Below are 17796 nucleotides of genomic sequence, written 5' to 3'. Positions count from 1 at the left end.
GACGCAAATGTGTACTTTAAATTAATGCATAGTAGCATCCAAGATCTCTTTACAAACAATATAAGTTGTCATATGAGCATATCACTTTTATATGAAGAGCTTACAGTCAGATCACCATTTATGAGTAAAATCTTCACTACATGAGAACTTCATGCTCACGACAATGCAACATAAAATTATCCATATGTAAAAATAGATGTGGCCAAGTACAACCCTAGAACAGTTATCATTTTTCCTTATGATTTGTTTATTGTCATTCCAAATGCCAAATGGATAGTAAATTGCTTACATCTCATGTCGAATGGCAATTGGGTGTTAGAGCATATAAAAGTAATTTGAGGAATAAAAATATTGCCCCCAACTTTGCTACCTATGACGATTTTGGCCTCTAATACCTTTGAGTGAAACGCCTTGCATATCAATCAAGTACCACTACAAAGTCCTCACCTTGGATCCAAGTTATGAAGTAATATAATAGGAGCTTCAAGTTTTAAATCCAAGCAATGGGCTGGATACCCTCTCCCAAGATTTGAGGAAATTTAAAAACTCAATAGAGTATAGAATAGAGTTCTCTTCACTATCCACACAAGTTAATTAGCACTGCAATATTGCATAACATGACCAAGCATAACATCTAATATAATTTTGTTCACAACAATCAACCAAGATTTTCATTGATGATCTTTGCAAAACCATGTTTCTTGGTAGTTCTATAATGTTATTATCATTGTTACAATTTGTTCCATTACTAATATTCATAATATTTGAGCTCATTTGCTTTCATAATTGTGGAGACATATCGTGCATCTAGGAACCTTTCAATTTTATTTACAATGGCTTTATGAACAAGGCCATATGAACCTACTTGCACTGACTAAAATTGTACAGTAGCTCTATCATGGCCCTCATGTGTGCGCTTGTACAGATACTTGATCGCACTTATTGGAGAGCATATTTCCACATTGATATGTGCATAATAATTTATTGAAAAAAAAGGGGTATATGGAACAACCCATCTGTTATCAACATCACAATTCGACTCGATCATTGTGTCACATGTATACAGGATAACCATTGCCATCCACATATGTTTCCCACATAAACACAATTTGAATTAAATGCTCCACAAGGACCGTGGATGTTGCAACGTACAACATCAGGTAATCAGGAAACTTTTCCTTATCAAGGAATTGAGCACACACTAGTCTATTATTTTTCTCATTCATACAAACACTCGTATGTTTCCCACAAAAACAAATGGGGATATTTCTTTGAGAATTTTCCTGATTAGTAAATTAATCCTCTGTTTTGTGTGCAAAAAACAGAGTATGCGGGGAGCCTAGATCTGAGGCCTTAGAGTTCAAATGAGCTCAAATGCTTTCAAGGCCATCAATAGTAATTAGTCTAGTAGAGGATTAAGCCAAGAAACACAATATTTGACCAAACATTGAATGCTTAATCTTTGTTTTACCAGTCACCTGCAGATTTGATGAAGAGCTTGGATCTCACTGTAGACTTGATCAAATCAAATTCTGACTTCACCAGCTTTTGGAGAGCACCCTTGAAAACCCCTGGGGTGGCTAAGAGGAATTAGACCCATTGCAACTGGAGCAGACAAAATCTTCATTTTCTTCAAAAAAACAAGCGCCGGAAAAAACGTGATTATCTCCTGATTTTGTTGGCGGTTTGATGAGATTCTTAAATTGGGCTGGAGCCCAATGGGTATGGCTAGCTATGGCTGAAGGCTTTTGAGCTAATGTTGAGCCTACATGGAGAGGGAGCTCCTCCACTGGCTGGGGGTACAGAAATAGCTTTAAAAATGATTATTTCTTAATTATCTATTAATCTTAATTAGTTAGATAATGGGCTCATAAACTTGATTGATTCTAGGCTAGGCTCTAATACCATGTTAAAATTATAGCAATGTGATGAGCTATGGTGGATCAAATGCTAGAATTAACATCATTAACAAAGAGATTAGATAATAATTAACACGTGATTAGTGAGTAATTAACTGATAGCTTAATGTAGTCACGGATAATAAAAAACTAGCAAATTCTCATTAGGCCAATGCCTCAATTTATAGAGTTTACATCCAAGCATCTAATCCCACTGATCTCTCCTTGATTCACTCCACCTCTTTTGCTTGATTCTCTCCACCTCTCCCAGAATATCTCCACACCTTCTAAATCTCCTCATGCTACCCTTTATTCTCTCCCAGTAGATTCTTCTCACCTTTTCACAGGTTCTCTCACATTTACAGATTCTCTTTTATAGCCTCTAGCCAAGGGCTTGTTCCCGCACACACCCTATTCACTTATATATTTCAACATTATGGAAATATATTTTAAGCTCTCTTAAAAATATTATTATACCCTTTTAGATAATTTGGGACGCTTGGATTATCTTTACGTCAAACCAAATCATTTTAATATCATGGGTGATGCCATTATAAATATTAATATATTTGGTATACATTGACATATGGTTGGGCCTCCAATGTTTGTTACAGTTTGGTTTGTATGGAAGGGTGATTCTTGGATTGGCAAACATGTATGTGGTTATGGTTAGTATACTTATGAAATATTTGTTTACCAATTTATTCTTGGTTATTTTACAGGTGAAGAGGATTAAAAAGATTAAGAAGAATTCGCACATTATTATTATTTGGCACACATTTTTGTAAACAAGCTTTGTATACACATGTGCTAGCTTGTACACATTTTGATTTATTTTAGAAAGCCTTAGTTTATCAAGCCTAGACTTGAACTTTAATATTTTTGTAAAGCGTGATATGCTTTAATCCTAGTCTCAATTTATGGACACTCTATTTTGAGCATAAGAGAGTGTCGTGCAAGTACAAGCACCTTTATGTATTTTTGGAGGCTATGACCGATTTTGGAATAAATTATTACGTAAATACTCATATGTGGGAAGAGGCCACACATATGAGGGAGGATGATTGCACCCAATGTTTGAGTCTTGATATTAACCTAAGTATTTTGTCTATTATTCATTTAAATCTTGAATATGTTCAATTTGTGGTCTTTTGATGAGTTATTTGGTTTGAATAAATTATTTTCTTACAAGTTCTTATTTTTTCTATTTTCCTATAATTGGATCGGTGTTTGTGATATCGAAGCTATGGGTCTAGAAAGATGGAGGCAAGATTTGAAAGCTTGAAGGCTTAATTCAAAGGTTTGAAGAGATGCAGTCTTTTTACCAAAGTGCAAAGACCAAGAGATAAAGGAGGTGGCAAACCACTATACAAAAACCACCAAACCACCCTTCTTCTTAAAAAATGGTTTTCTCAAGTTCATAGTCTCTCTTTGATCTAAATGTATGGATGAAATTAGCTTCTTAAGGAGGCTTGAGCTTAATCTTCAAATTGCTAAACCATTGCAGTAGGAGAAAATCCATAACGGAGGGAGCATAATCATCTACAAATCAAAATTTTTTGAAAAGTGCTAAAATGCAACTTTGCAAGGAGAATTTCTTTTTAGATTATTTTTTAAAAAGAGAAGAGCTTAATCAAATTGGAAGAGTTCAATTGGGTAAGCAAAGCAATTAAACTCATAATTTTCTTCTTCTCTCCAATTGACGATAGCGTGAAAAATAGGTTGAAGATGTTTTCTTTCTCAGATGCATTGCACAGGTTTCTTACTATGTGAGAAGCCATCATTTTTATTAAGTTTTGTAAGCCTTACAAAAGTTAATGTTATAAGATTTAAATAAAAAAGTAAAAGCTCTTTAAAATAAAAAGCTTAAACAAAAGCTTATAGTATTGATAAGCTATTGAAAGCTTAACTTCAAAAGCTTTCAAGGGTCTCAAAGAAGAAAGGGGCACTAGTCAAAGGGAAAATTTAGATTTTCAGGATTACAAAAAAATTTACAGAAAATTATAGAAACTTGTACATTTCTTTTTCAAAAAATTGGAAGCCTCTTGCAACAAAAATTTTGGGCATCAAAGGGCATCAAGAATTGGAAACTTTTGGAAGGTGTTTTCTTTCATTTTGTTTTCTTCATCACATCACAATCAAGCTTCGGAAGGATTTTGAAGTGGCTTTAAAAATCTTGCCAAAGTCGACCAAAACTCAAGCTTCTTGACCACGCTCGGATTTTATTTGGAATTGGAGTAAAAAGATGGTACTATTTGATGACTTCAAACTCAAATTCAACACGGTTCAAGAGCTAAGTTTCTTATCTTTATTTATTTATCCACATCATAAAATTGCTCTTTCTTTATTTATTTATTTGCAATGGCCAATCTACTTGCACAACCCACTATGCAAGAGCAAATTTTAACACTTCAAGAGCGAATTGCAAGTGAGCGTGAACTTCGATGCAAGATAGAGCATCAAGTGAAGCATTCTAAACGCACGCATGACTCTTTCAACTCTGACGAGAAGGAAAGTGATCATGTTAGGCACACTCTCAAAGCTACTTTGTGTGCTGAGATGGATTAGCCGAAAGACATTTAATTTCTAGAACTATGATGGAAAGAAAGATGCACGAGTACTTATTGCATGGCTTAGTCAATTGGCTGATTATTTTTCAGGTGAAAAATTCTCAAAAAAGGACAAGAATAAGTGTGCTTTTATAACCACTTGATTGAAAGTGTTGCTTTATGGTGGAATGTAATCAAGTAGGGTAAACATCGACATTCGACATGGAAAGAGTTCCAAAAGCTCTTAAAAGAATCACTTTCTACCTTCTTAATACACGGCTAAGGCACTTCAGCGTGATGGGACACTTTACGGGTAGCTCAAGAAAGAGAATGTCAAGCCTACATCAACAAATTTTGGGACATTCTATTTCACATTCAAGTGATAAAAAACGTCAAGGAAAAAGAGCAACGAAGGAAATTCATTGCTAGACTTAAGCCTACTATTAGAGATGACGTCAATATATTTCATCCTCATGGTCTTAGTTCTGCTATATGGATCTCGCTTTAAATTCTCAACGTAAAACATCTATTAGATTCTAGGATATAAGAAAAGTCTTTTATGAAGTCTTCTAAACCATCTTTTCCTTCAAGTACTTTTGATAAATCTAGAATGCACAAGGGTAAAGATGTGGTTAAAGGAGTTGCTTGGAAAAACAACAACAGCAAACCCTCTAATGGTTAGCCAAAGAATCAAATTGTCAAGTGTTTTAGATGTCACAAGGACACCTCGTGCAAGACTATCCTGAGAAGAAGAAGAACTCCACATTTGTGGCTCGTCTCAACTTTATTGAAGAAGATGACAATGATTATTTCAAGCAAGTGGGTAATTCTCATCCTGCTTATTCGAATGAAGGTAAGCTTTCAATTCATGCTTTACTAAAAATTCAAGGAAAAATAAAAGGAAATCAAGTTCTATATTGCATGATGACGGTAGCTCGCATGACTTAACCTAGACGCATCATCGTACTCTAGTTACAAAGTAAAAGTTACATTTCAAGGTACTAAGTACAACTACACAAAAGAGGTTAAGGATTTAGAATTGGAAATGGATTCACTAAAAGAAAAGAGAACATTCCTAGTGGCACCTTTGCAAGATGTAGATGTTATTTCAGGAATGTCTTGGAGACATGAGCATAATCCCCAGATTGATTATGAAACTCATACCATGTGGTCAATGGAAGATGACAAAGGAATTTGTCTCCAATGTCAAACCAAGGGACTTAGGTCTACTTTTGACTCATACCTAAGCAAAAAGAGCTGTATGAAAAAAGGAGAAGATATTTTTTATTCTTGTCAACCAGCTTAGTGCTCAGGATGACTCTAAATCAAATGTGTCTCATGACCCTTTCATCTCTAAGTTCTCTAACTGCTTCATGGACAACTTACCTCTTGGCTTACCCAAATCTTGTCTAGAAGACCATAGAATTGAAATAATTCCTGGTAGCTTATTGCCATGTAAAGCTTCTTATGGAGTAACCATGCTGAAAGAAAGAAAGATTGCACTTATTTAATGGAGTACTACATGCACTCATGATGGAGTACCATATGCACTCAAGGGAGTACCACCATAGCCATAGAAGCATGGAGCTCCTAGAAGTATGATTTCATTAGTAAAAGTGTGTTATGACCTTAGTTACAATATTCACTTATATACTTGCCCACCATTTCACACTCATTAATGTTGGGCCTCATACTTGACCAGTCATAACCATGCCCATGAGCCTCTCCTTATGTACAAACTCAAGTCCCTTTCATTACATTTTAGGCTTCAAAAATATTGATGTCGAGGTTTGGGGTGTCATTGGTTTCTTGAAAAACCCATTTTTCTTTTCATAATTCAAGGCTAATGAAATAGCCGAGCTAAGGGAATGCAGTCGAAACATATTCACCTCTGATCAAACTATAGGTTTCAAACATGCTATGAACTTCCTTCTTTGATCCTTGGTGCGAACCTTCTTGATTACTTGTATTTGTAACAAAGTTTGCCAAAACCTATCCACATAAGCCGATATATTCTCTCTGTCAAGCTGTCTGAATATAGACCATTGTTGTCAAGCTTAGCTTTATATTGTGAAGGTAGGAAATCTTTATTGAGTGATGAGTTTTTGAAATCTCTTCCAAGATTTTGGTTTCTGCTTGTTAGTTCTAATGACATTCCACCATAATGTTGCATTGTCCACTAAGTGATTTGGTAGCACATTTGATTTTGTCCTTCTCAAAAAATTTCTCCTTCGAAAAATAATCATCTAGTTGACTGAGCCAAGCAAGTATGGTGCGAGTGTCCTTCTTACCATCAAAATTCTGAAAAGTTTATAAAAGATTTGTAGCTAATCTTCTTTTCTTTTGTAGACTCTTAAGCTCCAAGAGTATCTTGTACGGTTCTCTGGATTTGATTACCATCGGATTTTGAAGATGTAGCATTGACATGTCTATGCCTCTTTTTGCGGTGGGATAACATGTCTTTTAGATCCGTCCTCAACTTCTTCTCAACAAGAATTTGATTTTGACTGAAGTTTTTCTTGAATGGTTGGGAGTAGAGAATTCATGATAAAAGAGAGATGTGGAAAGATAAAGGTTGTAAATTTTAAATGTAGAAGTGAAAATTTTATTGAAATAATAACAATACTTAGCTTTCACCCACAATTTGTAAGAAGTCGGAAGCTCGTATGTCTCGCGGGTGGAAGGGAAAGAAGAAGAAAAAACTACCACCCAATTCATGTAGTAATCGCTCGTGGATGGAGGAAGAGGAGAATTAATTAAATTAAGAAAAACAAGAAGAAAATAAAATTTTATTTGTTCTTCAAGGAGAAAAATCCACTAACGCAGTGCCATTATTGGAGAAGGGGAGAAGGAAGAAATTTGAGCCCTCCATTATACAAATTGAGCAGAGAATACTAGTTTAGCAATTTTGAAATCATGGCTTTAACCTCCTTAATTTGTCGATTCCATCCATACAGGTGGATTTGGAGAGGATTAAGATTCTTGAAGGTGGTTTTGAGAAGAAGAAGGATGGTTTCACTTCAAAAAGAGTGGTTTTCTACTCAAGGTTGATACCATAGCCCTTGATCAAAATTCTCATCTAGTGACTCAAACTTTTTCCATAAAACTTTCAATATTTGCCCATGAGTTCTTGAGGCTTTGTCTTCTTTACCCTATGGATTTTTGTGAGCTTCTTACTTTTTCTTCAAGTGCAAGTACCCATAGCTCTGATACTAGTCACGTGACATTATGTACTTCTTGAAGAAAAAATTAAAAACTCACAAATACATCAAAGATTAAAGCATATACTTGAATCAAATTGATATGATAGAGCATAGCATAGCATAAAACAAGAGAAATAGAACACCACCACCATCAAGACATTATTGGGTGCAATCTTCTCTCTCATGCATGTAGCTCCACTTCCATGACATGAGTATTTTAAGAATTATATTCAATAAATAGCCCAATGAGCTAATAATAATTGTGCGTACAAAATAGAGCTTGCTTTTCCACTTTTACAAAAATAGCTCACAACTTAAGCTTGTTCACACACGTTTACAAAATAGCTCACACACTTGAGCTTGTTCACACACCAAGTGTAAATAATCAAAACTCTTCTAACTTATGTACTAGGAATATAGTAATGCCACACATAAGCGTGCATAAATAATATGTACAATCATTTGACACGTGGCTAACAAAATAATATGAAATAATAATATTCCGAGATGATATAGACAAGATTCTCCATGTGCGACACGTGCACTGCTCATCACCTATCTCACAAATGTAAACACATTAGTTATTTCAATTAATTACTATTCTCTATAATTAATCCCAATTTGAAATGTTAATAGACACAAATACAACATACACTTACCACTTGTTTCACTACGATGCGAGTATCATTATACACATAATTTAACATGGCATGTATTACCACTTGTTACACTTTCAATTAGCATGGCATATCAATTGCATAAACCACTTATTACGCTTCGACCATGTCCAATTATCTAGCATAGTTCACTTGTTTCACTTTGACTACAATACAATTGTCAAGCAAAGCACTACTTGTTACACCTCAACAACATACACCTATCAAGCGTGGTCTTAAGCTATACCAATAATACTAAGTAACTAGTATTTAATGTGGGATCACGCACTAGCGTCCAACGTCCCTGTACAACTAAAGGGTAGACATTATATAACACTTATAGATCATGGCCATTGTATGAGATTATCTCCTTAATCTTATATTAATCCATGGTGATTGTCCCTCATCTCTCAACTTTATGATCACTCCATTTTAGAATTCCGTTGCTACAATTTTGCAGTACAGCTTATTATAAAAGGGGCTTTAGCATCCAGAACCTTATAAAGAACAAGTTGAGAAATTAACTAAACACTGAAAGCTTTGAGTCCTTAATGAGGATATCTATTGAAGGACTAAGTATCAATACTTTGATTTCGTAGAAGCTATAGATCTATGGAAGTGTGGAGTTAAAGTGCGTAAACATCTTTATGGCAAACAAATCAGGTAAAAGAATTATTAACATATTTTGTAGTTTAGACGTATATAATAAATGTTTAAATTTATTAATGCTGCTTACTTTGTGTTTTTCTTTTATAGATTTTCCATTGAGTGAAGAGCGTTGGAGTCTCTCTCTCTCTCTCTCTCTAGTTTTTCATGTTGAGTTTTTGAGGTCAAAAAAAGTCATAAGTTGCGAGTTATTCTTTAGCGAACGATTCCGCTGAGACAGCTTTTAGGAAGTTATATTAGTAGAAATTAATTGTATGTTTCTACTTATGAGTGCATAGATTCTATTTCTAGTGCTTATGCTCTTATTTTTTAAGGCGAGATAATGCTAGGTGTTAAAACTTTAACGCAAGTGCTTCATGTTAGTTATGTTTTTTTGAATACAATTGTAGGTGAAGCTTTATAAGGTCGTTCGGTTAGTGTACATATAAGCTGACTGGTTCTATGCTTTTTATTATTTTTGTAGAATTTAAAAGCTGGCTAGGAAGTATCTCAACAATGGATGGCAATACATGTAAGTGCCAATAAACCCTTGGTGTTTTAGTTTGTCTTTGTGTTTTAAGTCTGTTCTTTTAAAAAATGAATATTCCATGTAATTAGCTCGTAAAAAATGTATCCCTTTTCAAACGGACCGAGATAAATTTATGAAAAAAAAACAGATGAAATTTTGGAGTGGGCCTTCGAAAGAAAGAGAAAACGAACAGACTACTACGACCATGAAGATTTTTCGTACATTAAATAATTGAGTTTGTGTTCAGGGTGTTGTGCCTATGCTATGCGATATAGATGTTGGGCACAGGGCCGGTGAACCAGTATCGTACAGAGGTGAGCCACGTCCCGAGCACGAGGGCAAGGACGCCGCCAACGGCGACGGGGGCGTAGTTGAGGGATTGGGTGCTGATGGGGTACTCCACGGGCATCGAGAAGAGCAGCGTGATGAAGCCCACCCAACCCACCGCTACCCACCCCACCGCTAAGCTCCACCGCCCCAGATTGAATGGGCCCGGATTGAATGCCTTCCTCGCCACCGTTATCCGCAGGAAAATTGGTATCGCATACGATATGTACATACCGATCGTCGCTATCGACACCATCGCTTGGAAAGCTACCAGACTTCCCAAAGACTGGGTAATTAATGTGAAACACAAATTTTTAACAGCAGTAGTTAGGGGTAGATTATGTTCTCTAATGTCCCTAAAACGGCTACGATTTAATTGATTAGCAGTTCGGCGTTCTTTTTTCTGTTGTTGTTGTTGTTGTGCGTGTGTGTGTGGGTGGGTGATATTGTTGTTAACAGCGATGGTGTAGACTTTTTACCGGTAATGCCATGGTTAGGGCAATGCCTGCAGACAGCCAGACAGCATATACAGGTACCTCTCTCTTGTCCACCTTGTGCCAGAGGCTTGATCCTGGAATTGCCCCATCTCTTGAAAAAGCATACACTAACCTGCCAAAATTCAAGCATTTTCAATCAGTTGCTTCTCGCGATTCTGAGCAGCGTGGTGCGATGATAGCCACTCTGGGCACAAAGGATTTAAAGAAACCATGTCCCGCACTACTTTTTCATATTGATGGTTCTTACAAAAAGGCTGTTCCAATAAATGCATGCAGAAAACCTTGAATTGCTGATGATTGAACTCATCCCACAGAAAAAGGTAGCCATTGCAACTATCACCAAGCATATAATGCCCCCAACTCCACTGCCATATCTGTCTCTGAAAGCATCATAAAATAGCTGTGCGGCGGAGTATCCGTTTGTATCATTGTTTGGATCCAGAAGACGAGGCAAATCAGTGACAGCAAATGTGATCCCTAGTATGTATGCCCATCCTATAAAAATGGATATTGCAACAGCACTCACAATACCATACGGCCCATTTTTATCTGCTGATCTTGTCTCCTCTGACTGCATAGACACACGTTGTACAATTATAACAGCCACAATACATCACGGCATTGTCTCTCCTGCTGGAATTTTTAAAAGGCAACAAGAGAGTCTTACCAGATGGGCAGAGGCATCATATCCTGTCAGCGTGTACTGGCTTGTTAAGAGTCCAAGGAGGAAAAGGTAAGGTTTGTTATGTATGCCATGGGAGTGATTTGTGTTGAAATGCTTGAAAACAAAACTTAGCTTAGCCCTTGAGGGAGAAACACTTGGTATAAGAATTATGAGCACAGCAACACCTGAAATATAAGAGTCTCTTCAATAATGTGCTAGGAGGTCATAGCCATGTGTTCTGTGTGTGTGTGTGTGTGCGCGCGCGCGTGCAAACACGCGTGCTAGAGAGATTCAGTGGACTCACCGACAATGTTCCAGATGGCACCAAAAGTTCCAAGTCGAGAGACCCAACGAATTGGAAGGGTATTCACCAGAGCATGAAGGAAAAGAAATCCTGCATGAAAGCACAGAACAACATACTTTGAAGCCAGAAATCCTCCACCATTGGCACCCCCTGTGCTAAGTAGGATAATAACTTTGAGTAGAGTTGCCAAAGAGTAGTCCACGCTTGTTGTGCCAGCCCACTGCAATTATCAAGTTTGAAATCACTCAACCTTTTCAGTTTGCATGCTTGTGGTTTGAAATGATAGGCATGTACCTAAAGCCAGACAAAGACACTGACCTGGCCAAGCACGTTGAACCTGTTAGGGCAGTCCAGAGAGACAAGTCAATCAGTTGAGATCAAATAGAAATTTTGACACGTGAGCAGACAAACCGTGGCACATGCACACGTGCAGCAAGCAGCAAGAATATGCTAATGTAATACATGATTGGAATGCAGCTCATTATCCACACAAAAGCTTGATAAATGCTTTTCTAGTATCTTCAGCAAGCCAAAACTCAAAAAAGAAAAGCACATGGCAACCTCAACTTTAAAGGTTTTTTCTAGACATACATACCAACCAGTTATCCAGGAAGCAAATGGTCCCCATTTGCTACCTGCAAGCCTGTAGCTCCAGAAATAAAGACCCCCTGACGTAGGATATGCAGAACATATTTCACCCATGGATGCTGCCACAAACATGGTAAAAACCCCCGCAATGAGCCATCCATATGTCATGGAAATGGGGCCTCCATATGCTAATCCCGTGTTGTAGACTGTTGTAACTCCTGTCAGGATTGAGATGAGGGAGAAGGAGAAAGCAAAGTTGGATAGCACTCTGCAAGTGGCAAAAGTACATTAATCTCTCTCTCTCTCTCTCTCTCTCTCTCTCTCTCTCCCACACACACACACACACACACACACACGAACGATAATGAGGGCTCTGCAAAAAGCCTTACACAAAGCAGATCATAAAGAAACCAGGCAAGAACACTTGGGCCACAGCTAGCTACGGACTACGGACAAGAGCCACCCTCTAAACATGAAGAAAGGAATCATATTATCGTGTTCTGAGGCTGAATACAGCCGATCAAAGTGAAGATGGTAAGACAAGAGCAAGAAATAAAGTGCGTGTGGACGATCCACGAGTCATTGATTGATGAACACGTAAAAGCACTCGTGTTTTTCTATGGCTTGAATAATATTGTGAAAGTTGGTCATATCCCTCGGCATCTCCAATAGCAATTTTGCATACACATTGTAGTAATTCACTCTCAAAGGCTGTTTTGGCCTCTCTCTCGTAACCCTCACTCCCCCTCCCTACCCCTCTTCCTTCTTTTTCCCCTTCCTAAAACACCAAGGAATCCTCATCATGAACTCGAGACAGCTAGCCGCATCTGCCCATGGACTCGTCTAATCTAAGAAACTCACACGGACCCAAGATCTGTGGAACCATATCCAGTACCCAAAGTAGACGACTGAAAGTTCTGTGAACACGCGGAGGGTTCATCGTCTTGTCCCTCGAGAGATCAAGTTCTCAGCTTCCCTTGTCATTGACGGAGAGTGAGGTTGGACTCCAGAGTGGAAGCACACTTTGTTACAACTCTTATTTCTTCGTTGTAATGGCTTTAAGCTATCTATACATGGTACCTGTAGGCATCTCTCTCTCTCTCTCTCTCGCTCTCTTCCCTTTGAACGATCCCAATGCATACAATCAGATCAACAAGGACGAAATAAAAGGTTTACGAGATGAACAACTCCTGTAATGTCAGCTTTCATATATAAAAAAGGGTGCTTACGAGAGGCCACGCTTAAGCTCCTGCTTGTAGCCGAGCTCCTTGAGACGGCGCAGGTCGGCATTGATGGCCTGTTCCGAGCTCACCATGTCTTAGCTTAACCTCGACTCTGCCTTCCAAATTGAAGTCCACGTTACATACATATCCAGTATACACAAGGGAAGGAAGAAGGTTCGCCTCGATTGTAAGAGCACACTTTTTGAAGAAGTGCTGATCGCCTGTAACAAAAATAATGGGAAATGCGCGCGCACACACAGCACTACCTTGCTTTCTGAATCGCTTTTACTGTGTAGTGCGATCTTAGAAGCGCCAGTGATTCTCTTGGTATGGCAGTGCTAAAAAGAGTAATTTTGTGCCGTTGCAACGTTATGACAAAATTATTGAAACCCCTATCATGCTGCTCCAAGGCAGCCATAGCATCTGGGAAATCTCCCTTCTTTTGCTCTTTCTTCCGCCATCATGGTACATTGCTCTTGTTCAAAGCAATCTAATGCTTGCTTACTAAGCCCTTTATTACCATATCCAGAGATCAAAGCATTCCGGAAGACTGCCTCTCAAACTAAGTGTATCAAACACCTCTTGTGCTTATGCAAGAAACCCATATTTGATGAGAACCTGATACACAACAGCCTAAACATGAGAATATGGGGGTTCAAGGGAATCAGCATTCAAGGAAGTGGCCTGGATATCTCCGTCCTCCTCCTCCTTCCATGTCTCTGATGACCATGACTCTATGGAATGCATATCCCATAGAGCTTTCCACTTGGCAAGGATATAGGCAAGATCCCTACCATATCCACCAGGATTCTAAGAAACTTTTACTTCAGATTTTGTTCAGCTCTTGTGGGTAACCTCTACTAATTTCGCTTCGTTTTGGTTGGTCACCACATCTTTCGGACAAACCACTAGATCAGCGGAAGCACCATGAGCCATATCATAGACATCTACCACACTGATGCATGCCACCGGGCATCTCCGTGTAGCCTACCAATGCCAATGGGTTATCATCAACCAAAGTGAAAAGGTCCCAGGTCAAGTCTTTCCCACATACATCATCTATAGCAAAAGCCTCCTCTTCCGGATCATCTAGGAATTCTGCATCAACTGTACATATGATGGAGACTCTGCAAAAGCTTGCTTTGTCCCGCATACGATGGGCATCCTAATAGACATGATTGTCCTCCAACACATTGGAACATTTCCCATCCGGCCACACTTGGCCAAAACCTAATTCGGATTGATCATGCGGATGTCGGTATGTAGGGGGTACAAAACCGGAATTTGGAAACCTTGCAGCCCAAGTGTGCATGACCTCTACTGCCTTGCTTGGCGAGAACATGTGCCATACATCTGGTTCATCATAGGTATGGGCTTCTTCCGGAAGTGATATGGCATCATCCTCATCGGGAACAGGGACAGGCTGCTCATTCATGTAAGATCCCTGTTCCCACCGAGCAACGGATTCAGGGTACTGGCAGCGGAAGTAGCGCTTCTCGCGCGGGACAGGGGTCCCACATTCGGGGCCTCGCCCACGGATATCCGGATAAGAGACTAATCCGTCGGTTGTTTCAAAACCGAACCCGGAAAAATTTCCTCTACCGGAAAGCACGGGCGATTCCACCTGGATAACTTTTTACTCTAACGTAGTCAAGATCATTTCTGATCGAGATGATCCGATTACATCTATAAGATACTTAGTCAATTCAAGGAAGAAACTTGCACTTGGATCATTGGGATCAACGCTTTTTTCCCCATTCAAGAGGCACAGCCGTTGATTCCTATCCATAGAACAGTTTCTGTCCGGGATTTTTTTTTTCTATCGTAAAAACAAAAGTTTGAGTCTCGATTTACGGATCCATCAGTCCAGCCTAACCCCATCCAATCCCATGGGTTAGCCAACCGCCCAACCACTGTAGTTATGGGATCCAATTAAAAATTTGGTTAGGTTTTGTCCCGGGTACCAAGGAAAAGAGTTCCAAGGCCCCCTAGCCGGATGTTCATGCAAAATAAAACTAGTCACACCACTCACACACCCAATATGAAATTGCCTTTTTCAACCAGATTCAACCAGTTTAAAACAATCCTTTAATAAAACCATAGTATCATTGATCACCATCTTCCAATTTATCCAATTGATTCTTAATTTTCCATCATTCCTTCATCAGAGTATCTATGGCATCATTGGCAACTAGAACGCTCAGGAGCCGTTTCGATAGTTCCTAGCCCATAATACTTGGCAATATAATCACTTAACATGATGGACTCTCGTTGAAGATCAGCAAGATCAACCAACAGATCCATATAAGGAGCCATGGACTCATCCATTGAAGACCAGCAAGGTCAATCAACCAGATCCATGCTCGATTTCAGAAAACAACTCCAACTCTGTTCCAATATCTTCCTCGACGCACGCGTGGGTATCCTAGGCGACCCAGAGCCCGAGCACCGTATGGTCAGCACCCTCTAGGATCCTTCGCAGGTAACCTAGCGCTTCACGCATAGGCCGCTTCCTTGGCCCCTCATCCACCGTACCGGAAGCTCACCATTTTAATCGCACCGAGGCTGGTCAAGACCTCGGCCGACCTTGCTACGCGAGACGTCCTTCATTGACTCCCCGTCAGCAGTTGCAACTTTCTCATCACGACCTTAATCACAAGACGGTCAAAATGCTCCCCCCAGCATTCTTGACATAAAACAATCATTTACAGACAGCATTCACAAACAGCATTTACAAACAGTTTATAATACAATTTCTATTTTAACTTTCATTTTTCCACATTATCCCTCCTTAATCTACATTACTTATTCCATATTCCATTTATATGTATACTCATCCCATCACATCATTTCCATCTCATCACTTCAGATTCCCTCACATCACAATCGTATATTCACATCCATACATCCACAACTATATGCGTACATTCACATCTACATGCATACATCTACATCCCTATGCATACATCCACATCCACATTCACATTCACCTCCATACATCTACATCTACATGCATACATCCACTCCACATTCACATCCACATCTATACATCTACATCTACATGCATACATCCACCTCTACATCCACATCTACGTCTATACACCTACATCTACATGCATACATCCCCATCCACATCCACATCTACATCTATACATCTACATCTACATGTATACATATACATCTCCATTCACAACTACATCTACATGCATACATCCATATCTCCATTCCCATCTACATCTATACATCTACATCTACATGCATCCATCCACCTCCACATCCACATCTACATCTATACATCTACATCTACATGTATACATCCACATCTCCATTCACATCTACATCTATACCTCTACATCTACATGCATCCATCCACATCTCCATTTACATCCTCATCTACACATCTATTTCTACATGCATACATCCACGTCCCATGCATACATCCACCTCCACATTCACACTCACATCCATACATCTACATCTACATGCAACATCCACATCTCCATGCATAATAAAATTCTTTTAATTAATGTAGGATGATAGTTCCTAGAATATGGTAGGAATTCCTCTTTTCATACTTTGAATGAGTTTATTTTATGCGTAATTTCTATAAAAAATTTGCCATAGCTCCGCTACTATGATTGATAAATCTCAATTTTTTTCTAAGGGATAAAGCTCATTATTAAAGAAATAATTAGAATGGTCTCTAATTGGATCATCAACAATCCATAATGGTCTCTAATTGGATCATTAAGAAAACAATTAGAATGGTCTCTAATTGGGTCATCAATCCATAATGGATTGAATCATCAATGTGCATAAACTAAAAGCATATCAAAAAGCCATTAATTTGGCCTCAAGCATAGCTTAATCTTGGATTAAGGAAAGGCTTTATGAAAAGCTTCATTTGGATTGAGAATGGTTCATGAGTATGACCATTACTTGAGTGAGAGAGAGAAATTACATAAAAACCATTAGAATTTAAACATAAATGGAAATTAACTTCTATAGCATTTATTAAATTATGTAACTCTTCACTACTATTCACCAATTAACTTCAATAGCATTTAAAAAACCATACCAATTAAACTTCTCAAGCTTGAGAGGGGTTGAGAAGAGAGAATCATTGAGAAATTATAGAAAGATCAAAATTCAATATACTTACCTTATAATTTGCTTGATTCTTTATTCACGGTAGAGGCCCCCAACCAATCAATTGGTTTAGTATGTTGATGGAGCCACCAATGGGGATTGAAGAAGGAGAGAAGTATCAAAAACTAGTGTATTATTAAAGAATTCACAGTTCTTGGCTTAGGTAGAGTAGAGTAACAATGCCTAAGACACTCTATATTTTGGCTTAGGTGGATTAGAGTAACAAGGCATAAGACACTATCTACTAATTTGGCTTAGGTGGAGTAGAGTAACAAAGCCTAAGACTCTATCTAATTTGGCTTAGGTGGAGTAGAGTAACAAAGCATAAGACTCTATATATTTTGGCTTAGGTGGAGTAGAGTAACAAAGCATAAGACACTATATATTTTGGCTTAGGTGGAGTAGAGTGACAAAGCATAAGACACTATATATTTTGGCTTAGGTGGAGTAGAGTGACAAAGCATAAGACACTATATATTTTGCAACAAGGGGAGGCTTTTATTTATAGGAAAATTTGAGCTCCTAACCAAACAAACTGATTCTAGAATTTTCCAAGTCAGTTTG

The 17796-nt window shown here is 38.4% G+C and overlaps 1 protein-coding gene across 1 annotated transcript; it reads right to left on the bottom strand.

Moving 5' to 3' along the window:
* Positions 1-9656: 9656 nt before the first annotated feature.
* On the bottom strand, positions 9657-13281 carry LOC147602555 (amino-acid permease BAT1 homolog). Its single transcript, XM_086797896.1, has 8 exons — positions 13090-13281; positions 11868-12128; positions 11591-11609; positions 11273-11492; positions 10972-11153; positions 10586-10875; positions 10287-10416; positions 9657-10093 (listed from the first exon to the last, which is right to left on the bottom strand). The coding sequence occupies exons 1-8, from the start codon at positions 13173-13175 to the stop codon at positions 9743-9745; spliced, it is 1539 nt and encodes a 512-aa protein (XP_086654022.1). The 5' UTR covers positions 13176-13281; the 3' UTR covers positions 9657-9742.
* Between the last annotated feature and the right edge of the window lie 4515 nt (positions 13282-17796).

The sequence above is a fragment of the Cibotium barometz genome, unplaced genomic scaffold (genome assembly GCF_041138505.1).
Source record: "Cibotium barometz isolate CiBa-2024 unplaced genomic scaffold, ASM4113850v1 ctg497, whole genome shotgun sequence".
NCBI lineage: Eukaryota > Viridiplantae > Streptophyta > Polypodiopsida > Cyatheales > Cibotiaceae > Cibotium > Cibotium barometz.
This window is presented reverse-complemented; position numbering and strand designations above follow the sequence as displayed.